General features: G+C 38.1%; 1 protein-coding gene across 3 annotated transcripts in view; it reads left to right on the forward strand.

The window, feature by feature from the left end:
* The first annotated feature begins 282 nt into the window (after window positions 1-282).
* The window catches only part of LOC137281874 (basic immunoglobulin-like variable motif-containing protein), a 28,495-nt gene continuing 3,134 nt past the window's right edge, over window positions 283-25,643 (forward strand). The window contains exons 1-7 of one of the 3 annotated variants that reach the window (XM_067813551.1): window positions 283-413; window positions 20,123-20,391; window positions 20,967-21,575; window positions 23,297-23,426; window positions 23,853-23,948; window positions 24,969-25,073; window positions 25,371-25,598. In XM_067813551.1, coding sequence (XP_067669652.1) covers window positions 20,133-20,391; window positions 20,967-21,575; window positions 23,297-23,426; window positions 23,853-23,948; window positions 24,969-25,073; window positions 25,371-25,598 — 1,427 coding nt within the window. In that variant the 5' untranslated portion in view covers window positions 283-413; window positions 20,123-20,132. Of the gene's footprint in view, window positions 414-10,093; window positions 10,278-13,142; window positions 13,244-20,122; window positions 20,392-20,966; window positions 21,576-23,296; window positions 23,427-23,852; window positions 23,949-24,968; window positions 25,074-25,370; window positions 25,599-25,643 lie in introns of those variants that run through there. The other 2 variants (XM_067813550.1, XM_067813552.1) reach the window with 2 other exon arrangements.

Raw genomic sequence — 25,643 nt, forward strand, 5'->3', positions numbered from 1 at the left:
TAATCCCCAAGTAATCCCCCAATAAACACAACTCAAGCCTATGTTAAAGTACCAGTTATCTCAGTTAAGTAACTTTTGTGCACATAGGTGCAAGGTTTTCAAATCATAATGGAATGTATAGTACATACACTGGGCAGTCGATGATGGAATGGTTTTCCCCGCAGCCATTAGATATGATTTTTAAACGTCAAGAAAGGTATTTTACGCAACACGACTGATTTAAGGGATTTGAACTCACGTTCATTGTCCTAGACATTTCTGGAAGACATGTCTGACATGATTACCTCCCTTTAGTACTTCCGGAATATTACATGTGGAATTTGTTTACAAATAGCAACGGACCAACGAAGTTGCCGGCGACACTTGCAACGAGTTTACAACGAGTTGACACTACATTTCATCCATAACTCCAAGTAAGTACATTTGTTTCACATTAAGAAACAAAATATTTATTTTGGCTTTAAATCCAGGTGACCTGAGAAATCAAGATGTTGTGGATAATAACGGCTGGTAGCTGAAAATGCAGACATGATTGCCTGTTGTCATTGGACTCCAGTTTGGAGAAACCCATCTTGATTTCATAAGGACATGTCATTATCTAAATTTAACCTTGCAAAAAGAAACAAAACTTAAGAAACACAAATGGCAACATGAAAACCGTGTACATTCAGATTTGACTACTTTTATCATAACATCCTTCAGTGTCTCACAGGAAAGGAATTAATAGAGAATTGGGTCACCTGCATATTGCAATGTGTGGGTCTCCACTTCGTGAGAACTTTTGTGCAAGTGTGGACCCGAAATCTAGTTTATTGTTGGAGTACTTACCATGAAGAGCAATTAATTGCTAATTCAATTCAGTTCAGTTCAGTTCTTTATTGTGTGAAAGGCCATAGGCCCATATACAACAGAGATACATCTTAACACTGGCGTATATAATCAACCTTAATTCTAACTAGTCAAATATTTTCTTTAAAAAAATGCATTGTAAATAAATAGGGCTACTTTGTGTTGTTTAGAAGGTTCTTTGCAGTAAATAATCAAAACAATAGTTTAATACTGACTTGAAATAGAGAAAAGTGTGGTAGATACTTATTACTTAGATTTTCATATACAGGACAAATAAACATAAAATGGAAATCCTCTTCAATGGTGTAACAGAATGGACATATTCTTTGTTTTTTACGATAAAAACATAACTTCTGTGGTTGATTAATAAATCATTAAGGCCTATACAAAGATGTATGAAAGTATTGCAAACATGTCTGTAGTGAAGGTGAGCAAGATAACACTGGCTCAAGCAACGATTTAAAATGACGATATGAATCGTATCTAGAACTTTTATTAATAGTTGAATGCCATTCCTGTTTAAACATACATATGTCAATAGCCTGCATACAAAAATCTCTAGTAAACATACATTGCCAACGAAAACTTAACACCTGTTTGTTTGTTTTATGTGTATTGTCTGCATCAAAGAAAGACAGCGATTGTGTTTTCCGTGTACACATGCCTCAATACATGACATGTTTTATGGATAACAACTTCTTTTTGTTTTCTACACAACGTTTCAAAGCTTATTCTTGCTCCTTCTTCATTCAACTGAAAAAGTGCTTTATAAATTCACAATTATTATCCTGAGATATCAATATTCTGTTAATCAGTTAACCAAAATCAGTTCAAAGGAAAACTCTACACCTTATACAAATGCATATTTGAGAACATATTATCCATTTTGAAGTAGTAGAAAATTAAAATATTATCCATTTGTTAAAGTAGTAAATTAGGTTTTACTCACAGAATAAAATGAAAAGCAATAATAAATGATGGACCCAAAAGGAAATCCAGTTGAGTGAGTGAATATATAGTCACTTTGGCAATATTTAAACCATATTGTGACTTGAAAGTTATAAATTCATAATAGACAAAATTAGAGTGTAAAACACTGCCAACAAAGCAGTAAAATAACTAGATTATCACAGAAAGAGAATTCAAACTAGCATGGAACTGTAAAATCTGACAACCTGTTATGGACAATAAAAATCCAGTGGAACCCACTTATCTGAAACTAAAGGGACACACAGGTCAAGTAGCAATAATTTAAAACAACTCTACAGTAAATACTGGATTGTGATTTATCAATCAAAGTCATTCAGAGATATATAATCACGTTATATTCCTCTGTTTTTTCAACACAGTGTGTTTTTCTTACAATCTTAATGACGTGGTTATGGTAGAATGAAGATAAACGTACTGTGTAAGGAAATCAGAGGTATATACCAAAATTATAATAGTTCTAAATTTGATATAAATAAAACCAAACACATAACTTTCACAAGAAATTAATCATGGGTTAAATAATGAAGGAAATTCAGTTTACAAAGTTTGGGAAGTGTCTTTTTAATGATGTCAGGTTTATCTATGATAGCTATCTGGTTCAACTTTTGTAAAGATTTTGCATGTTTTAGTGAAAATATGAATAACAAAATATGGTTAGAACAAACTAAACTTAGTGGTCCCTTTGAGTTCATTATGACCATGGTTTATCAGGGTGTGATTTTGTTATTAACAACATACACTAACAGAAATTCTAAGATGCTTCTGTGAAAGATCAAAGGCGCCGACAATACTTTATCAGACGATAATATGCACTTTTTGCATTATGTCATAATGTGTTGACGTCACTGCGCCATTCCAGTCTGCCCTCTCGTAATCGAACTTTTTTGTATTACGTCACAATGTAACCGACGTCACGATGCCATCACCTCGTACAGCCTCCCGCAGTAAACTGTTTTTTCGCATCCCGTTTCTTGGTTTGTAGTTGCCATCACCTCGTACAGCCTCCCGCAGTAAACTGTTTCTTTGCATCCCGTTTCTTGGTTTGTAGTTGCGTCAAACAGCTAACATCATCGGTGGAAACATTATGTTTGTGTTTATCGAAGGATAAAATGCCTCGACTACTAGTTCGACTCAAACCTTTACAGAGACACAGTAATGTTTGCAATCTTTACATTTCCACAATACAATCGTGGAATGTTGCATGACTAGTCAGCTTCAGCTGAATGTACTGATCTAAACTTCCGTTGGTAGTAGAAATGAGACGGTCATATTGCCTTGTATGGTTTAAGAGAATCACGGATGTAATTAGAATGATCTAGGGAAGATATTTAACCTGCACATAAACCATCACCAAACTGTTCATCATTTGTTTTTCTAGTAACCTTCATCTTAATGTAGGGGGCTGACACGTTAAAAGAACAGCGCGTCAGTAAGCCCTGTGCGAGGATTTTTAAGTTAGGTCACAGACACTGTCGTTTGTTTTCTGCCATAGATTAGTCGAAATTAGGCTTAGAAATTGTTAAATACTTAGAAAAGAAATACAGTTCGTTCTACCACCATGTATACTGTAATAAAGTACACTTTCGCCCTGAACTATTATAGTTAAAGCACGAGGACGCCAACGCCAGCGTCCTCGTGCTTTAACTATAATAGTTCAGGGCGAAAGTGTACTTTATTACACTATACATGGTGGTGTGCTTTATTACACTATACATGGTGGTAGAACAAACTGTATTTCTTAGCGTCCGAGTGCTTTAACAATATAATAGTTCAGGGTAAAAGTGTGCTTTATTACACTATACATGGTGGTAGAACGAACTGTATTTCTTTCAATTATAATCAGCAATCATATATATAACTTCAATCAAACCTAGAAGATTACTACGTAATCATAGGTCATTAAACGTGCATGTATTTCTGTTAGTGTATGGATTGTTACTCTGACTTTTTATGTATCTGATTTATGTAGCTTATAGAATATTGTAACTGTTTTCTTATGGAATGTTACACAATAAATGTCTTGTATCTTTTTTCTGCAGCAAATGGCGAGTACCAAAAAGAAGCACTTTGTTATGAGTGTGTTCATTATGAATGAAGGTTACTCAGTCTAAGTAAATTTAGTCTCAGTGTCTTTCGTTACACTCCACTCCTGAGTCTAACAAAACCTAGTAGAAGGTTGCGTCAGATAACCTTTGAGCGGCCAATGACTGTCCAGTCAAACGTGAGACAGTTAAAAAGAATTAACCAATCAGACAACAGCTGCTAATTAGGGATCAAGGGGGACTTTCAAAATATTCAGGTCACTGACACAGGTTTCTCCACCAACAAAAATCCACATATAGCACAGTTAATTGACCTGCAGTGTATACGCTTTGGGGTTTCTGTTGACATGGTTACCATGAGCTAATATTTTTGCAAGATAACATCCTTGAATATTGCCAAAACACTATTTTCAGCGAGTGTTTATTCACCATTGTCATGGCTGTACGTACGCCGTGTGCATCCCCTGGAAACGATAATAGCATTTGGAATCGTTCGGGTACGAACGTTTTCGAGATAAAAAGTTCAAAATATATGTGTGAATGTGCACTTTCACAATTTGGTAAGCTGTGTACTGACTGGTCAATCTTAAAGGTTACCTGATGTGACCTCATATAAGGTTTAGTTAGACTGTGTTCTTTTCAGGAGCAGAACTTAAAAACTGTTCATGATTTCTTCACCAAAATTGGCATATAGCTAGATCTGGTGGTATAATGGAGCCTTTTGGTAGTGTTGGATTTTTTAATAAAATATTTTTTGCGTTTCCATGGCAACAAGTTTGAACTCGCCTGAATTTGGTGCTAGTGCTCTTTTCAGGAGCAGAACAGTGAAACCTTACAATACTCTCATTCCACTCTGCCATATACACACGAAAACATTGACATGCTGTAATCATAATTAGCAGACATATTCTTGAAGAATAATTTGCAGATGCAGGGGATATTGATGACTTTGTGAAGAAGTCATGTTTGCATCCTGCACTGGTACATGTCAAAAATGGCTGATGCAGGTTGCCTTTAGTGACAGGTTGCAGTAAATCTTCTAGTATCTTGTAGCTTTTGTCATGTGTTTTAATTGGGCAGTAAGTGACTAAGCAATATGATTCTCTCCGCAGGACATGTTACTAGTGTGAACATTTGTGCACCCATAAATCAGTTACATCGAAGTATTCATATGATTTTTATAATGGATCCAAAAATACGTATGGGGCAAAAAATCTCAAAAATAATTTGTTGTAAGTTTACATTTACACATTTATAGCCAATCAAACACAAACATTACGATTTTATTTTTTGAGTAGGGAAAATTTATTTATTTATTTTGTTCCCTATCCTTTAAAAAATATGGCTGGTGGATCCATAGAACATGAAATGTAATAAGTCTGGCCAAAAGCAAAAAATTGAAACAGAATCATTAATCACACGTAGCAGATAGTATGTCAAAAATGAGTATTAACAATGATTTTTATCTTGGCATTCCCTGTACTCTATGATTTGTGTTAAGTGATATAACATTGTCATTATGCAGGGCTCAATGTAAGCATTAGACATCGCGCTAGTGCAGCTTGAAACTGCAAAATACAATCTCAGATTTCTGTTAGCTTGCAAGCAGTACATGTTGATATTTTGATATTCAAAAAAGACTTTAGCGCTAGAGAACCAAATGATGAAAAACTGGTTTTGTGGAGTGGCTCTGATCACTACACGGACAGTGACTGTTATTTGTTCATGTCATGAAATTACGTGAAGAAAGATGAAATATTTTACTTTTGTTATAATAATGTACTATGCCATCAATGCAAAAACTGAAGCATTATAAATCCATGCAGGTATTGGGATAGACATCTTTGACAATGGACCATTTTCAAGATTATTAATCTTTTTCTGAATTTAGAATGGGCCACTCACGACTCTTGTATCCATAGTAAACTTAAAAATTTTAATGGGCCATTCTTTATTCTAATACACAAAATGGCCCATGGCTCCTGCCTTTCCCAATCCCTGTAGATCTACATTCAGCTCTTGATAGTTATTCTCATTAAGTATTTTTTGTTCCTGTGAATATTTTCACATACAATAAACATAACTAGGTCTGTCATTTATGACATGCATAGAACAGTATGGCAATCATGACATTTAGCAGACAGTGACATTTTCACACAAATACATTAATCCAACCCTGCATCCAACATTTCTCTACAACCACAAGTGTCGGATGAATGAGAGTTGACTGTGTGTAACATATATCACATTTGAGATTACACATTCACAATAAAGTACACATTCTAGTACTTCTTTGGTTGGGTCCCATACAGGATTCAAACCCACACCCTCAGAGTCAGGCAACTAATCGCCAGCATACAAAGTCAGCTGCCTAGTTCGCTCAGCCACCACGACTTCCACAAAAATGGAAGTCGGACAACTGGTAGTCTAGACTGCATACTTTGTGTACCCCTCTGATAAGTGTAAATTCGGTGCCCGAAGGTGCGGGTTTGAGTCCCGTATGGGACTCAACCAAAGATGTACTAGACTTTGTTTCTATACTAAGAAGGTGTAATCCCAAATATGACATGTTACATTTGACCACTTTCTAAATGGCATTGTGTAATCAGACAGTTGACTTTATTACACGTGGCAGCAGATGCAACCTGTTTCTCTCTGGTGCAACAAAGTTATTGTATAATGTTCCAGTTGGTGCAAGTGCATTTTCTTTCCTTAAATCAATCGTGTATATATATCAATGTATATCTAGTGAATAACTGTACATGTCAAATGGGACCAACCTGATCTAGTACGCTTTACACAAACACTGCCAAGCCTCAAAAATGTGGTAATTGAAAATGTAATGTAGCCTGTAGGATAGAGGGGCTTGGCGTGTATGTAGAACAAGCAGTGTCTACAGCGATGGGTCACTAGGGTCAGCTGAGGGTGAGAAGTGTGACCACTTGACTGGAGACGTGTGTAAACAGAAGGTGCCTGACAGTGAAGGTATGTGTTACTGTTCTATATGCTGGCAAAGGGTTGTGTGGATTAGGTGCCTCACCCTGAGGATGTGGGTTCAAATCCTGGGGGACTAAACCCAAAATAGTACTAGAATCTCAAATGCAAAATAGTACTAGAATCCCAAACATAACTTAAATAATGAGGATTGTGAGGATTAATGTCTAATTCTGCATTCAGCATTGTGCTAAATATAGCTGAAGGGGTTGTCAGCATGGGCACTACAGATATGTACCCCAGGTACATTTCTTTATACAGAAAAGTACCCTAGCCAAAATCGGAATACAGAAACATACCCATGGACGACTCCATTCCGCAGTGTATTGCTTTTTTTATTTGAACTGTCATACAGTTGTATAACATATGCTTCGGAGCACAATTCCATTTGTTAAAAAGAAACAACTATACATACTGTTTCAGTTTTTGGTTGCAAAATTTGGGTTCGGTGTCCGTTGAAGGTGCTGGATTTGTTTCTGTATTTTGACCTTGTTTAGGGTACATTACTGGATACAGATACATACTTGGGGTATATATCTGTAGTTCCTGTGCCGACAACGGCCCCTTCACTGGTTTCTGCCTAACTATATGACATTTGCCTGTAGGTATCTGAAGTGTGTTGCTGAAGAATTAGCTTCATGGTAGGAGACTGTACTGGGCAATGACAACTGATGTGAACTGTTGGTTACCAAGGTTACACTTCAGGAATCAAAATTATTAGTGCCATCATACAAATGGCAAAGACTGAAATGGCACGGTTAAATTCTTAAGAGCATGCCCTTATGCAGAGATGCCAACCTCTACGATTTTATTGTAGTCGCTACAAATTTTAACTTCAAACTACATCAATACGATTCCACTAGAAATCCTACAAACACTGAATAAATTGCATTAAAATTCCAATATATAGACAAAAACATATATTTTTAAGGATGAAATACATTTTCGGACTTTGTGTACCTTCCATTCATCATATTTAATGACATATTTGAACTGGAATGATTGCAAGTAACAAACGTAATTTTAGCAAAGCTGATTTCAATACCTTTGCGATTTGACACTTTTAGTTCCTGCGGAAATAATTTAACCATGTGACCTTAATATCGTTCATTTTTTTCTCACAATCTATCATGATTTTGTTTAGTTAGTTGACTACAAATTGTATGGTCAAACTACTAATTTTGAACATTGAAACTACTATTTGCAACTCTTTGGGGTTGGCATCTCTGCCTTATGCCAGACTTGATTTGTTTGCGAAAATGCATTAAAGAATGTTTTCACCATTAGTATCTTTCATGATTTAACGAGACATTCTGAACAACTGTTAATGATAAAGTACACAGGTCAGACAGCCAAACAAGTCATCAATGTCTTTTCAAAGTTTGAGGTCAGTCAATAAACAAAACTACATACCTAGCATTGTTTAATTTCTCATGATTTATTAGAGAATGTTACCATGGTTACAACGTTTACATTCACTTCAAGTCATGTAATGTTTTGAAGTTCATTTTAACAGATCATGAATTTATGGCACACCTAAAATGAAATGACACACTAAAATTATCATGACAGTGTCTGTCAAGTCAGTTTTAATCCCTGCTTTTGATTACTGGGGGTGGTGTGGGTGAGACTAGAATGGCACAGTGATGTCAGTACAATGTGACGATGCAAAAAGGTACTGTCTGTCTGCTCCTTTGATCTCTTAATGAAGCATCTTAGATTCTGCAATTTAGTTATTGTTACATACTTTTGATTTATTGATCAAAGCATTTGTGACTTGAATGAATTTACTACATATACCTGATTGACACACTGTCCCTCTACATTCCCGTATAGATTCAGAACTTTTTTAAATCTTCCTTAGTGCCTCAAAAACTAGTTAAACAATTAAAGTTTGGAATTTAAGTATTCATCAAACTCATAATAATATTTTGTGTAATCACCTGTACCTGTTTGTATCATACAATTACTAAATTCTTGTCATGCTTGGAGGTGTCTGTGAGTAGACATATGGACAAAAAAGTTGAGAAACTGGAATTAAATTATTGGCGTTATTTCATAGATTCATGTGCACTGTTTTGTAGAATAACACCTCTCTGTACCATGTGATATGCCCATGTATCACTCAAGCGGAACAGATTGTTTGTTCTGTGTTGGTAATACTGTTTTCAAGCAGGTCATACATGGCTTGTAGAACATAAACAACTGACGGGAGACTTGCTTGTCTGGTTTGTTGGAATAATAAGTAGAGGTGATAGTAAATTTAGCCTACAGTAATTCTTCCACAGAGGCGTACTTGTAAATATATTTACGGTTTAGGTTAGTGAAAATGTGGTTGCTCAAAAATTCTTGGGAAATAAATATTAGCTTTGTCATTATTCCAAACCTTATGTAAAAGTAGCTGAAAATATCAGTTAAAAAGACTCATAGTTTCTGTATACTTTCTGTATAGCAATTTGATTGTTTAGTCTGCTTGTTTTGGGGGAAGTGTTGATGCATTGGACTTTTTCAAAATTAAATATGAAGCTGAAAATGTTGAAATTGTTGTCATGAAAGTTTAAATAAAAAACTTAATAACTGCCAGAAGAAAACAATATTTCAAACTGATTCCCTTTGAATGTGAACAAAGTTTGTTTGCACAGTATGTCTTTAGTCATGACTTTGAATGTCTTAAAATGAATGAACCAATTTGACAGCAGTCCTTGATGACTTGCTGTTAATAACTGGACACAGTTTGCAGATGTTGGGACACACAGGTCACATTTGGTCTAAAAGCAGAAATTATGTAAACAATTCACTTCGCTTGGATACACAAGTACCTCTTTATACCATATTCTCTGGAGCATAACATGCCTCTTTATAACACATCTTTGTTGTTAATTTAAATGTTCCGTAGGTTTTGTATGATTGGATTGAGTGAGAATGGTTCCTCACCACTTTTAGCAATATTTTAGCTATATCACAACAGGGGACACCAGAAATGGGCTTCACACATTGTACCCATGTTTGGAATCAAAATAGGGCCTTTGGCATGACGAGTGGACACTTTAACCACTGGGCTACCCCATCGCCCCTTATATCACATCATCTGCACAGCACCTTGTGTACAACTAACTCATCCCCATAACTCTGTATCCAACTCCCCAGAGAAATGCAGATTGCCAACTGTCGGTGAAGCGTATCACCCATTTGAACAGAAGATAACACCCATCTCTCCCAGCCAGCCCAGCTCATTTTCATTCAGAATGCCTCTGTGAAGCTCTGTAAATCTCAGAGGGTAAGCTTTGACCCAGAGGGGTGAGGCTCATGGACAGCTAGTGAACTCTCTTCAATACTCTCCTGACCTTGGTCAGTCCACAGTGGAACTGACCAGGATTGTACTGGACACTCACTTTCCACATGGTAGGTGTCAGGGTTTGGGGACTTGTCAAACAGCCTGTCACATCGCAGCTTGATTTCATATGTCACAAACTAAGCACCTGAAGAAACTAAAGTATTGTGACCATATATAACTGAGTGCAGTGTTTTTGTATGTTTGTGTGTACATGTGAACCATATGTAACAGGTGGCAGCAGTTGTTAGTCTTGGTTTCCTTGTTTCTAAAGGTCAGTGAGAGACCGGAAACAAACACAGGAACATTAATCTAAGAATCTGATCTTTAGCAGGTGAAATTTTTATCTTGTTTTGTAAAAGTCATTTTACAGCTGGAAAATATGTTTTCTGTGATATTGTTAACAGATTAGTAAAATGCGTTCCTTGAATTGATTTAGGTTTCTATTTAAATGCTGTACTTAGTGGTTCTGTGTCGGCCGACTGTAGATAATGTCTGTTGTAAATAATGTCTATAAATAATAAAAAATCTGTACCAGACAATCCAGTAATTGATACTGTAAACAAAGATCCCCAAGTGCCTGCAGAAACAGTGGTGACAATGGTATCAAGCTGCTGGCATCTATGATCAAGGGTTTGTTTGTTTGTTTGTTTGTTTGTTTGTTTGTTTGTTTGTTTAAGAATGTGTGAAAAAATGAATGCATGTTTGTGTGCATGCATATGTCGGTGAGTGTATGTTAGAGCAGGTATGCACAGTGTATGTAATAGCAGGTGTGCACAGTGTATGTAATAGGTGTGCACAGAGTATGTAATAGCAGGTATGCACAGTGCATGTAATAGCAGGTATGCACAGTGCATGTAATAGCAGGTATGCACAGTGCATGTAATAGCAGGTGTGCACAGTGCATGTAATAGCAGGTATGCACAGTGCATGTAATAGCAGGTATGCACAGTGTATGTAATAGCAGGTATGCACAGTGCATGTAATAGCAGGTGTGCACAGTGCATGTAATAGCAGGTATGCACAGTGTATGTAATAGCAGGTCTGCACAGTGTATGTAATAGCAGGTAAACTCTGTTTCGGTTGCAGTCTGTGTTACACTCTGTGATGGCAATTCAGTGGGCTAGCTCTATTAACCCACCATTAGTCATAGTTAGTACAAACAGCACACACAGGCACACACACACATACTCACATGTACACGCACACACATATGTACACACGCGTACCCATGTACACACACACACGTACACACACAGAGAGAGACAGGCAGACATACACAGACACAGACATGGAGACAGACATAGACCAACAGACGCAGACATCCATGCATGCATGCACATATGTAAACACACACGTACACACACACGTACACACACACACGTACGTACACACACACACACACACACACACACACACACACACACACACACACCACCTGTGCATGCTGCTTGTAGTGTAAATGGAGTAATAATTAACTCAAAATTAAATCACTCCACCTGTCTTCAAGAAGCCTCCTCCGTATGCTAATATCATTTAAATATCTAGGCAAATGTATGTTCATTATCTTAATTTGCTGAGAGAGGTCGAAAGAAAGTGCAGATGCTCATAGTGCATCCTGCTGTATAGGGAGTTGATGGTTTATAGAGTTTATACTGAGGTAGTGGTTCATGGTAAGTCAGCTGGTACTCAGCTAGTGCTGATGGAGAGTCACATAGTACATAGATACTTGCTCAGTACGGAGATGATGGCCCACATAGAGTTTCTCAATCCAGAAATGTTGGTTTATTGAGAGTCACTCAATACAGAGATACTATAGATGGTTTCTCAATACAGAGATTCTGGTTTATGGAGAATTATCCGATACAGATATACCAGTTTTTAGAGGGTTTCTGAGTACATAAATGGTATTCCATACAGAGTTAGGCAATGCAGAGATTCAGGTGTATGGAAAGTGACTCAATACTGGTTTATAGTCACTCAGTACAGAGATGCTTGTTTATAAGTCTGGTTTATAGTCACTCAGTACAGAGATGCTTGTTTATAAGTCTGGTTTATAGTCACTCAGTACAGAGATGCTTGTTTATAGAGTGTTTATCAATACAAAGATGCTGGTTTAAAGAGAATTACTCAATACAGAAATACCAGTTTGTAGAGAGTCACTCAATACAGAGATGCCCATTTATAGAGAATCACTCAACATGGAAATGCTGGTTTATAAAAATGCACTCAATACAGAGATGCCAGTTTATGGAGGGTCACTCAATGTAGAGATGCTGATTTGTAAAGGAGAATCACTCAATACTGAGGTTCTGGTTTATAAAGAGTCACTCAATACAGTGAGTTTAGTTTATAGAGTATTTGTCAATACAGAGACAATGGTTTATAGAGATTCACTCAATACAGAGATTTTGTTTTATATAGTGTTTATCAATACAGAGAATATGGTTTATAGAGAGTCACTCAATACAGAGGTGCTGGTTTGGAGAGTGTTTATCAATACAGAGGTGCTGGTGTAGAGAGTGTTGGTCAATATACAGGGCCAGTGCTATGATGCTGCTTTACAGAGTTCTGTCACTACAGAGTTCCTAGTTTATAGAGTGTCTTTCAATACAGAGGTGCCAGTTTATAGAGTGTCATCCAATGCAGAGGAGCTAGTTTAGAGAGTGTCTAATACAGAGAAGCAGGTTTAATGAGAGTTAATCAATGCATAGATGCTCCTATAGACTGAGTACACTGAGAAAGCTCAGAAGCTCCCCCAGTGTGAGGGCGACAGAGTTAGTTGGGCCCACAGAGCGGGAGCGTATCAACAGAAGCCCCAGGGTATCGTGTTACAGTGTTGCTGGTCTGTACTGTTGCTTGACAGGGGATTGGTCTGACACATGTCCCCCCACACATCTGGTTTAACATCTGGTTTGTCTTTGTTGGCGCTGGCCAGACCTTCAGGAACCACCACAGTGGCATGAAGTACACTCATTCCTCTCAAGAGGAACATTCAGCATTTGGATAAAACCAGGACTGTTGTTGATGTCTGAAGGTTTGTTGACTGTGTAGACCAGTGACACAGTTTGTTTTTATCACAAAGGGTGTGTCTGGGAATATGTACTACAGGCCTATAGCTGTCAGATTGGCCTCTTGTCAGTGGAATAACTTGGGTTGACATATGCATGACAAGTTGCCTTCTCTATAAATGTCTGAACTCTAAACAATTAACTAATTAGTCACTTCAAGTCATGTCTCATCTTGTCAAAATATCTAAAATTATGGTAATTTATTTTCATCTGGTTTGCAGTCTATTTCTTTGGACCAGAAAGCTACAAAGGTTTATTTACATCTTTGCTTTGATATTTAAGGTCTGTTAAGTTTTAGTATTCACTTTCTCCAGAGACCATATAGTAGATTATATTCTATCATATGGTCTCTGCTTTCTCATTTTTTCGTCTTTGTTGATATTGTGGCTGTAGTCAATAACATTTGATAAAAGCTTTGTATGTCAACTAGCTCTTCTCAACTGCCGGCCAGTATGATGAATGTGTACCTGTATGAGGAATGTGTACCTGTATGATGAATATATACCTGTATGATGAATATATACCTGTATGTGTACTTGTATGATGAATATATACCTGTATGATGAATATATACCTGTATGATGAATGTGTACCTGTATGAGGAATATATACCTGTATGATGAATATATACCTGTATGATGAATGTGTACCTGTATGATGAATATATACCTGTATGATGAATATATACCTGTATGATGAATGTGTACCTGTATGATGAATATATACCTGTATGATGAATGTGTACCTGTATGATGAATGTGTACCTGTATGATGAATGAGTACCTGTATGATGAATGTGTACCTGTATGATGAATATATACCTGTATGATGAATATATACCTGTATGATGAATATGTACCTGTATGATGAATGTATACCAGTATGATGAATGTGTACCTGTATGATGAATGTGTACCTGTATTAGGAATGTGTACCTGTATGATGAATGTGTACCTGTATGATGAATATGTACCTGTATGATGAATGTATACCAGTATGATGAATGTGTACCTGTATGAGGAATGTGTACCTGTATGATGAATGTGTACCTGTATGATGAATGTGTACCTGTATGAGGAATGTGTACCTGTATGAGGAATGTGTACCTGTATGATGAATGTGTACCTGTATGATGAATGTGTACCTGTATGAAGAATGTGTACCTGGATGAAGAATGTATAACTGTAGCATTTTTTTAGATCTTGAGAAGATGTTGATGTTTACTTTCACATTTTTGCCTTTTTATATTTAATATAGTGATAATGTACTCAGTGACATTTTAAGTTGTATGGCAACTGTTTTTTCCCGATGTCAGTATGATAAATGTACGCCAGTAGCATTTTGATGTGATTTACTATGCACCACATTGATTGAGAAGAATGTGAACTGCATGGGGACAATTCCACCATGACTCAAGTAAATCCTGGATTGTGATTGTTTATTAAAGTCACATGATATACCTCTGACTTTCCAAAACAGTATGTATTTTTATAATTCTTGATAATGTCCTTATGGAAGAATGGAGGTAAACATACTGTCTGAATATCAGAGGTGTATAATGAAATTATGTCAGCTCTAAATGGTTTATTTAAAACCCTACGCTTCAGTCTTAACTCAAATGTAGAGCTATTATAATTTCATTATATATCTCTAATTTTCAAACACCGTACTTTTATCTCACAATTATGAATTGATCATATCTTTGACTGTCCACAATTAATTTAAATTAATGCTCACATATTTTACTTTTCACCATCCTTATGGTCAAACTTGGAGGGGACAAGATCTCTTATAGATATCTTCTAGTTGAAAGGAATTTACAGATGGTCCACCTAGAAGTGGATCTATTGATGTCTAGTCACTATCCATTACCGTGTAAGATGTGTGATTGAGCGTCGCTGGCATGTATTCTGTAACCACTGTAGGTGATTGAGGGGCTACACCTACCTATACAATACAGGTACTTGTCATATGAGGACCATGTTAATGCTTCGTGTCGACACACCAGGCTGCTCACTGAAACGTGTCTGTCTGATTACATGGCAGGTTTATTGATAGCTGGCTGGCTAGCTTTCATGGTCACAAGGCTCTAGTATTTTGAGTTTTGATTCTTTATATATTAATGAAAAATTCACAAGAATCATTTGAACTTATTAAGAGCAGGGTCTTGATCCACAAGTGTTCATCGCACTACAACATTTGTAAGCCAATGGTAAACAGTAGAGTTACCATGAGATATGCTTTGTGGATCGGGAACCCGATCATTGAAAAATTCATTTAAATATTTATTGTTGAAATCTTCATCTGTCTTCTTCTGGGCAAATTGTCTTGGAAGGTTGTTTGTAATAAGAAAAATCAACAATGTTTTTTCCAGATGTTTATTTAATGAATATAAGGCAAGACTAATTATATTCCTACTTTTGCATATTTATGTCTTTAGAAAACCCTAAGGCAGGAGGGGAAAAAAGTGAAAATACAAACCAGTCCTTCTAAATGCTAAAAATATATTACTTTTGGCCATTGTATGAAGTGTATATGGGGGAAAAAATTCATTTTTTTTCTTACTAGTAAAACTATGTGACTGGTGCATCTGTTAAACAAGAAATAAATAGGTGTGGTCTAAACAGAAAATGAACACAAGGTTATTTACATTGCGAGTCATGGAATCATATGGCTATTTCCTTTATATGATATCAGGATTGTAGGTTAGGAGTATCATATTATGTACATATCATTTATTATCTCGATTTACAGATTAAATCCAAAAGCTAGAATCCAGGAAAATTGTGTGCATAGTATGTTAATGAAATACAATCGTTCCAGTTTACAGATCTTACAAGAAATTACACCTGTAAAGATCTGGGTTAGAATTTGTCTTCAGCAACCCAACGGGATCAGATGGTCAGACTCGCTGACTTGTTTGACACGTCGTTATGACCCAGTTGTGAAGATTGATGCTCATGCTGTTGATCAGTAGATTTTCTGGTCCAAACTCAATTACTAATAACTACTGTAATATGAAATGTAACATACGTAGCTGGAAAATTGCTGAGTGCAGCATTAAACAAAAACAAAGAAACAAACAACAAGGCATTAAATCTTGTCACTGCAATAAACAGAACGCTGTTTACCCACCTTGTCATCATGTCCCAGATGTGTTGGTCGATGCTCATGATATCTACCACTGGGGCATGTAATAACTTTGTTGTACACAGACTGCTGCTTTGTAGGTGAATACAGCTGCATTCATGTTGAACCAAAACAAAAAAAAAAAAACTCATGAAAAGTAATAATTTGCCTCTTAATCCAGGCAAATGTATTTTAAACTCAGTTTGGTTTTTATGAAACCTGTTTAATTCTTAAACTTTAGTCATTCAATATTGCACTTGAAAAGATGTCCGCAGGCTGCGGCAGTTTTATTCTGTTCTTCAGACCCAGAAACAGTAATCCCCTAAGGATCAGATTCATCAGGTTTCTGTATAGTATCTTTAGTGAAAGAAGATTAAGCAAAAATGTCTGTATGTCACATTTTCTGTGGATGTTAGTTATTGTATTGAGAACCCTGTATATGGATATGTGACACTGTTTCCTTGTGTCTTTCATCTACTTATAATGTTGGGTGTCCATTAAATGTTGATCTTTTCAACAACAAGTGGGTCATGTCATTGGGGTAGCTGTCACAGGTATGTGATCACTGAGCTGACTTAGTGTGTATAATACACACGCACAGCTGTAAATCTCTGTAACAACCTTCATGGAATGTTAGTGCTTTGTAGCCGCATTTATGGAGTGCTGAGTATTTTAAATATTGTACTTCGTAACTGATTTGTTATAGAAAGTACTTGTGTGACCCTCAGATCTCAACTGGCCTCGGGGACTACTTTAGTCCTCCACTAATTCTAAGACTACTGCAGTCTTTGTCTAATTCATATACCACTGTTGTAAACCTTGTCTAAATCTTAGTTCACTACAATATACCTTGTCTTTATCTTTGTCCACTGCAGTAAACCTTGTCTAAATCTTAGTTCACTACAATATACCTTGTCTTTATCTTTGTCCACTGCAGTAAACCTTGTCTAAATCTTAGTTCACTACAATATACCTTGTCTTTATCTTTGTCCACAATAGTAAACCTTTATACGTCAAAATGTTATGGATGTCAACTTCTTCTTTATTGTTTTCACAACGTTTCTGGGCTATTCCTTGCCCCTTCGTCAGGTGAATGCGTAGTAAACCTTGTCTAAATCCACTACAGTATTCCGTGTCTAAATCTACTACAGTATACCATGTCTAAATCTTAGTCCACTACAGTAAATCTTATCTAAATCTTAGTCCAATACAGTAAACCTTGTCTAAATCCACTACAGTATTCCGTGTCTAAATCTACTACAGTATACCATGTCTAAATCTTAGTCCACTACAGTAAATCTTATCTAAATCTTAGTCCAATACAGTAAACCTTGTCTAAATACACTACAGGAAACCTTGTCTAAATACGACAGTAAATATTGTCTGAATCTTAGTTCACCGCAGTAAACATTGTCTAAATCTAAATCAAACACAGTAAACATTGTCTGAATCTTAGTCCAATACAGTAAACCTTGTTTATATCCACTACAGTAAATCATGTGCAAATCCACTGTCTGTATCTTAACTGACAACAGTAAACCTTGTATAAATCTTAGTCTACTACTGTAAACCTTCTCTAAATCCAGTACAGTAAGCCATGTCTAAATCTTAGTCCAATACAGTAAACCCGGTTAAATTCTGAGACCAGTACTTTTACTTACTCCTTCATCAGGTGAATGAAAAACTAACAAACTCAAACACCCAGCCTCTCAACCCTGCAACCACCTCACACTCAACCAATCCAACACCCAGCCTCTCAACCCTTCAACCACCTCTCACTTGACCACTCAAACATCCAGCCTCTCAACCCTTCAACCACCTCTCACTCAACCCCTCAAACACCCAGCCTCTCAACCCGTCAACCACCTCTCACTCAACCACTCAAACACCCAGACTCTCAACCCTGCAACCACCTCTCACTCAACCAATCAAACACCCAGCCTCTCAACCCTTCAACCACCTCTCACTCAACCACTCCAACACCCAGCCTCTCAACCCTTCAACCACCTCTCACTCAACCACTCAAACACCCAGACTCTCAACCCTTCAACCACCTCTCACTCAACCCCTTAAACACCAAGCCTCTCAACCCTGCAACCACCTCTCACTCAACCAATCAAACACCCAGCTTCTCAACCCTGCAACCACCTCTCACTCAACCACTCCAACACCAAGCCTCTCAACCCTTGAACCACCTCTCACTCAACCCCTTAAACACCCAGCCTTTCAACCCTGCAACCACCTCTCACTCAACCAATCAAACACCCAGCCTCTCAACCCTTCAACCACCTCTCACTCAACCACTCAAACATCCAGCCTCTCAACCCTTCAACCACCTCTCACTCAACCAATCAAACACCCAGCCTCTCAACCCGTCAACCACCTCTCACTCAACCACTCCAACACCCAGCCTCTCAACCCTTCAACCACCTCTCACTCAACCACTCAAACACACTAAGCCTCTCAACCCTTCAACCACCTCTCACTCGACCCCTTAAACACCCAGCCTCTCAACCCTGCAACCACCTCTCACTCAACCACTCAAACACCCAGCCTCTCAACCCTTCAACCACCTCTCACTCAAACATCCAGCCTCTCAACCCTCCAACCACCTCTCACTCAGCCAATCAAACACCAAGCCTCTCAACCCTTCAACCACCTCTCACTCAACCATTCAAACACCCAGTCTCTCAACCCTTCAACCACCTCTCACTCAATCACTCAAGCACCCAGCCTCTCAACCCTTCAGCCACCTCTCACTCAGTCACCTGTTTAGCTACTCATTATACCCCACCTACGTAGTAACGTGGGATATAGCTTTCATTCTGTGCTTCCATCCATTGCACCACATTCGGCAAGTTTGTCGATGACGTTGTGTCAGGATAGGTTGTATAGCAGGATGTTGTGGTCTGATCTGATTCTGTAATGATGTAAATGTTGGTCAACTGTCTTGAGGTGAATACGGTGAAGTAATGGGGTTGTACGGGCAGTCATCACTGCAGTCTGAAACTGGTGGCGAAGATGGGTCACCCTTATCCATCTGTCCTATTCTGGCGTTGTTACATGTGGATGTCCAGAACGTGGCCAGTCGATGACGTCATTTGTGTTTCTCACCAGTGCAGAAATGGTGTTCCAGTGGCAGTGGAAATGTGCAGGCACTTGTCCTTGACACATTCCCCCACTGACCATCCCAGTGGCCTCATGATGTTGTGCAGCTGTTAGCTTTGGCATACTATGCATGTCAGTAGCCATTTAATGTTTTGAATGATCGAAAGGGCAGGGGTTGAACTTTCGAAAGTGACAGTATTGTGTGGCATTCACTTGCTCTGTTTCTCTGACCCAGAATGCATGTGCAACAACGCATTACATGTCTCAAGGACGAAACCACTGACGTCATGGAACGTGGCACGTGCATGCATGTTGGATTCATGTCACTTATCTCTGAGTTTAAATCCTTATATGTCTACACAGGTTTGATAAATTTAGTATTTAAATGTTTGTATGTGCAGTTTCTTTATGTGCCTAGTAAAGTTTGTAATGTCATTCCTGATCACATTCATTAGTTTCAGATCATATTTCTGAATCTAAAAACATCTTGCAAGAAAAAACGAACACCCACACACTCATTCACTAATATTCACTCACTGAAACACCCAACCACTCACTCAATCTACCCACTCACAAACCATGACTTTTTTTATTTCCTTTATTCTCAGTTATGACATCATGGGGAACTGGAAGTCTAAACCATACATCATTGATGAGTATGACTCAGATGACTTTGAGGAAGATGATCCAGTAGCCAATCAGAAAGAAGGAAAGGCTGATGAACGGGTAACAGACACAAATGGCCAGAGTGCTCCAGCCAGTGTGGACGTGGTCAGCAGTCTGGTGAAGGAAGTGGAAGAGCTGCTTGGTCACCTTGCCAACCAGGACTACCAGGCAGCCCACGAGGCGGCCATCTTGTTACAAGGTCTCAAAACAGGTGAGGCATCGACAGCCTTATACATTTCTCCTCATGGTCAACCTGTAACTATACAACCGTGATAATTTGTCACACATCACACAGTCCATTCAACTAGTAACATGTGTTGCTCTTTCTTTTTTTTCATTTTTCTAAAGAATTCACATTTACAAATACATCATGAATTCATTATTCATTGTTAAAAAAGATCCTTAAACATGAAAAACCATTTGCTGCTTTTTACTTGGATATTGATATTTGTAGTGTGGATCCAATTCAGGCAATGAAATCCTTACTTAGCATTTAAACACATGATTCATTAATTCATCATTCATTAAGAAATTAAGAACCGTCTTGAACAGTTACCTTGATTTTAGGTGGCATTATTCCTCAGTTAAAATAGGTCTATTTGCATTTAGGATTACCATGTTTTCTAGCAATGTAATATTAATGGCTTCAGCTTGTTTACTTTTTCTGAAGTGGGACTGTCAAAAGAAAAAACAGGTTGTTTTTCAGTTTTAACCATCACAAGTCGCAACCATTCCTTAATGTATGGTTTTTTAACCTAATGTTGAGTTCAGTGTTCTTTCTCTAAGGTTCATCAGAAGCCGTGACAACAACCAATGGGGATTTCTCTCACAAAGCAGAAGAAGGTGCGCCGGTTACTCCTAAAAGTGGTATACCAAGAGCTGGCAAAAGCAGACTGAAAAAGCCAAAGGCTATATCCACTAGTTCACTTAACAAAAGTGAGGTGGAATCACCTTCAGCTAAGGGAAATAACTCTGATGATTCTGCCGAACATGATGCACAGGTTGAATTGAAGAATGAGAAAAACAAAGCACTGACGAACACTAAACCAGAAATTGATTATATACCCAATGATGACTTAGTATTTGATGAAAATAATTTAGCAGGGAATTTACCGCCATCATTGCAATATTCTGGAGATCTGATGAGCAAAGAAGAAATACATGCTCAAACTGTGACGGAACTCAAACGACAAAGTTTATCAAAATCTACTTCAAGTTGCCGTAGTGATTCAACAGGTTCTCAAGACAAGGGAGATAACTCTGACACAATGAATGGGGACAGCAGGTATGTCTTGGAGAATGGTGCCAGGATGCCAGACAGTGTGAAGGACTTGGTGTGGGAGATTGATGTGGCTGATATCTCAGGGAAGAAAAAGTCCAGCAAGAAACAGTCAGGTTGGTTGGTTGACACTACAGTCCGTTTGAGCTCAAAAGAGAACAATAAATGATAAAAAAATGTAAATAGGGATAAGTGCACAAAACATAAAGATGACACATGGTCCTGAAACCTCACTACCCACCAGGATCTGAAATCTGACATTTCATAATCGATCATAGAAAAAATTGTCTAAGAAATCATCATTGAGCTATTTTCACACTTCAAACTAGGGGTGACAAATGGCTGGTGGAACAGCGAAGGCAGAGTGTGTGACTGCCATTATGTGATATTCAGGTGTTCCACCAGCCGTTTGCCACCCCTCGGTGTGAAGTGTGAAAGCAGAACAACATTGCATTATGGTTTCTTCGGCAACTTTTTCCATGATTGATCATAAAACGTCATATTTCAGATTTTGTTGAGTACAGAGGTTTCAGGACCATGTGTCAAATTTATGTTTTCTGCATTTGTCCGTATTTTGAGTTACTTAATCATTCATCATTCTCATTGAACCCAAAGAGAACATAGTTAATCTCTTCTGGACGTTTGTGCAGACATTCACATGGGGATTGACCTGATCTATCTATGTTCCTGGGGAAGTGTTAGTGATGAACATACGAGTAGCAGACTTGTAAAGTTCTTACTGCTTTCTGCACAAAACCATAAAAGGGTTTAGTATGGCTAGTTCGAAACCAAAATTCAACTAATCAAGATAGAATGTTAAGGTGACATAATTGTGCATTGTCGTTTTATCATAATCTCTCTTGAATATGGCTCAAATATTATTAACATCAGTGAATGCCCTACACTGGACTTGTTTCACACAGACACTGGAAACACCTTTAGGTGTGATATGCTTTAAGGAAGTCCAAGATCGAGGAATTGAGATAGCAAACTTTCTGATATGTGTATGCTAACAGTTTACAGAAGACAATGTAGGTATCTTGAAACTATGTACGTGTGTATGTATGCCATTAAGTTCCCAGAATATCTATGTCAGCTTTTGTTCTACATCCTTGAGACCTTGTTTTCATGTATTAATACCAACATTACCTTTATGGTGATCTACCTTTACTAATTATTAGTTGTAGATTTACATTGCTAGTTTTGTATCTGTTACATTCAAGTTGTTTTTACATCCCTGTGCTTTTTTTTTGTCATAAATGTACAACTCTAGTCACAATGTGGCTGAAATATTGCCAATGTGACAAGAAATCTTAATTCATTGACTGACTTAAAGTATGTTTTAGGTTATTTTACGAAGTATGGTCAAAATAATGCAGTGCCAGTCACTGTTTGGTCTTTTATATGTACAACCTGACTGTCGGACAATTGTTGAATTTTCAGACAATGTTGTGAATAAGTTAAAAGAGTATTTGAAGCAATAATGTTGTCATAGCGACGTAGCAATGATTATGATTACACAGTGCCATTCAGGAAGTGGTCAGATGCAACATATATCATATTTGGGATTACACTTTCTTATCAGAGTACTTGTTTGGTTGAGTCCCCTTCAGGATTCAAACTTGCACCCTCTGAGTCAGGCATTTAGTCGCCAACACACAAAGTTAATCACCTAGCCCGCTCAGCTACTGCAACTTAGAGATTTTCAGTGCTGTCTTAGAGTTACGATAGTCGTAAGTGCCATACATTAACACTACTTATGACTGTCTTAGCTTTTAGAGAGCTTCGAAAATCTAGGCTCAGATTTTTCAAGTATAAGGGAGATAACTCCTTCCAGGTATCCCAAGTCTAAGGACACCAGGCGTCAGGCAGGGGAAGGAGGATGTTACCGAAACTTACACGCCCTCAAAGGTCATGGCCACATATGAGGACATTGCCCAGAGGAAGGTCCTTGATATGAAGCGATGGTAAGACTTGACCTACCCGTCTTTTCTGTGAAAACTATGAAGGTGCATTATATGTTTTGATTGATTTCCATAATAGGATGCAAATCAATCTTCTGATAATCCATGTGAACTGTGTCAGTCATGGCCTCTATAGGTTGAGGCATGAAATCAAATCTAAGTGCTTAACATACTAAAAAATAACTTCAATAATCCATGCTAAGCTAATCTGTTTCAAAGCTCTCTTAGAGCTAAGATACTACTCATGAGTCACTTACGACCATCTTAGCACTAAGAGAGCTTCGAAAAGCTACGTTCAAAGGTGTATTGTTTTAATGCTAGCAATCACAGGTTTGTCTGGCCCAGATGTGTGCATTTTCAGGTTGCTAGAATATTGTTCAGTGCTGCATGCAACAACATTCACTTACTCATGTAAATGTTGATGTACAGGTGCTGCATCAGTCGTCCCCAGTACAAGACATCCTGCGGGGCCTCATCCCTCGTCTCCTGCTGGAATTACCTGTTCAGTACCTTGGGACAAGGCAGGTGAGTTGTATCGACCTGTTCAGTACCTTGCTACAAGGCAAGTGAGTTGTATCTACCTGTTCAGTACCTTGGGACAAGGCAAGTGAGTTGTAACTACCTGTACAGTATCTTGGGACAAGGCACGTGAGTTGGATCTACCTGTACACTACCTTGTTACAGGGCAGGTGAGTTTTATCTACCTGTTCAGTACCTTGGGACAAGGCAGACGAGTTGTATCGACCTGTTCAGTACCGTGGGACAAGGCAGGTGACTTGTAATTTTGAAGTTGATCTAGTTGCCAGTTGCCAGCACAATATTACATGACTGCAATCAAGATTACAAGAGTGAAGTATGTTGGTCCTTTATGACTTTTAAGCTTCAGAGTGCTGTGACTGTCACAGACATATGTTATTATTTATTATAGGATATTTATATCGGGCACATATCCATGCAGCTAGTGCATGGTCAAGGCACTGGTATTTTTTCCCTCAATCGTTGGATGTCAGTCTCAGTGGCACATCTTATTGTCTATCTCAACTCCCTGGGGAATATACAACACTTGGCACTACCACAAAGCACACTGAATTTATTGTGGCTTTAGCGTGGTTTCATGGAACCTATTCACTGCTGGGTGGACTGGGTCACATAGTCACAGTACCAAATTTACTGCACGTTGCTGCTCCTGTAGTTAGATGTCAAGTGGATGTAACATTAACATTGTTTCGTAGATTTACACCCTGTAACAAGAGGTCTTCAAGGTGCCTGCTCCTGTAGTTAGATGTCAAGTAGATGTAACATTAACATTGTTTCATAGATTTACACCCTGTAACAAGAGGTCTTCAAGGTGCCTGCTCCTGTAGTTAGATGTCAAGTAAATGTAACATTAACATTGTTTCGTAGATTTACACCCTGTAACAAGAGGTCTTTAAGGTGCCTGTTCTTGATAGTAACTGCAGGACTAAACTGACTGTAACTCTCTGAAGGCTTACGAAATAGGTCAATTAGTCCAACGAGACCCTATACTATTTCATCTTTACACAGCCTCAGCCCCATCACACAGGAAGAAGCTCTTGTCATCCTGGGATTCCAGCCTCCCTTCAGTGAGATCGGGTTTGGCCCCTTTACAGGGAATATAACACTTTTGAGGTGAGTGATGACTGTCTCTAGGTTTATGGGGAGTTCAGGACTGACTTGGACCCTTGAAATCAAGTACATGTATCCTTTGAGGTGGTGTACTGTATATTGGGTGCCTATTCTGTCCTTGAATTCATTTGAGAGAAGTATGATGACCCATTTTGTTTTGGAATTCCTTGGAGAGACAACAGCATGTTGAGCAATATAACAGATGCAGACAAAATATGAATATGCAAAATGTAAGTTATTTTTTTTCATTTTAGGACAGTCATAACGTGATGTTAACAGAACTTAGTTTAATTTTCACAGATGGTTTCGTCAGTTAAATGACCATTTCAAGGTCAAAGGGCGCTGTTATTACATGTATAAACCCAACGGAAAGAACCGGACATCTGGGGTCACGTCAGAAGATGCTCTCCAGACCCTGAAGACTGGACTGAAGGACCCCAACACAGCCTATATCTACCATTGTCAGAACCACTACTTCTGTCCTATAGGCTACGATGACACACCGCTGCGAGCAGACGCCGCCTACAGGTAACTCGGTTTATCATACAGCAGCCAGTGTTAGCCATGTAGTAA

This window comes from Haliotis asinina, chromosome 4, assembly GCF_037392515.1.
Source record: "Haliotis asinina isolate JCU_RB_2024 chromosome 4, JCU_Hal_asi_v2, whole genome shotgun sequence".
NCBI lineage: Eukaryota > Metazoa > Mollusca > Gastropoda > Lepetellida > Haliotidae > Haliotis > Haliotis asinina.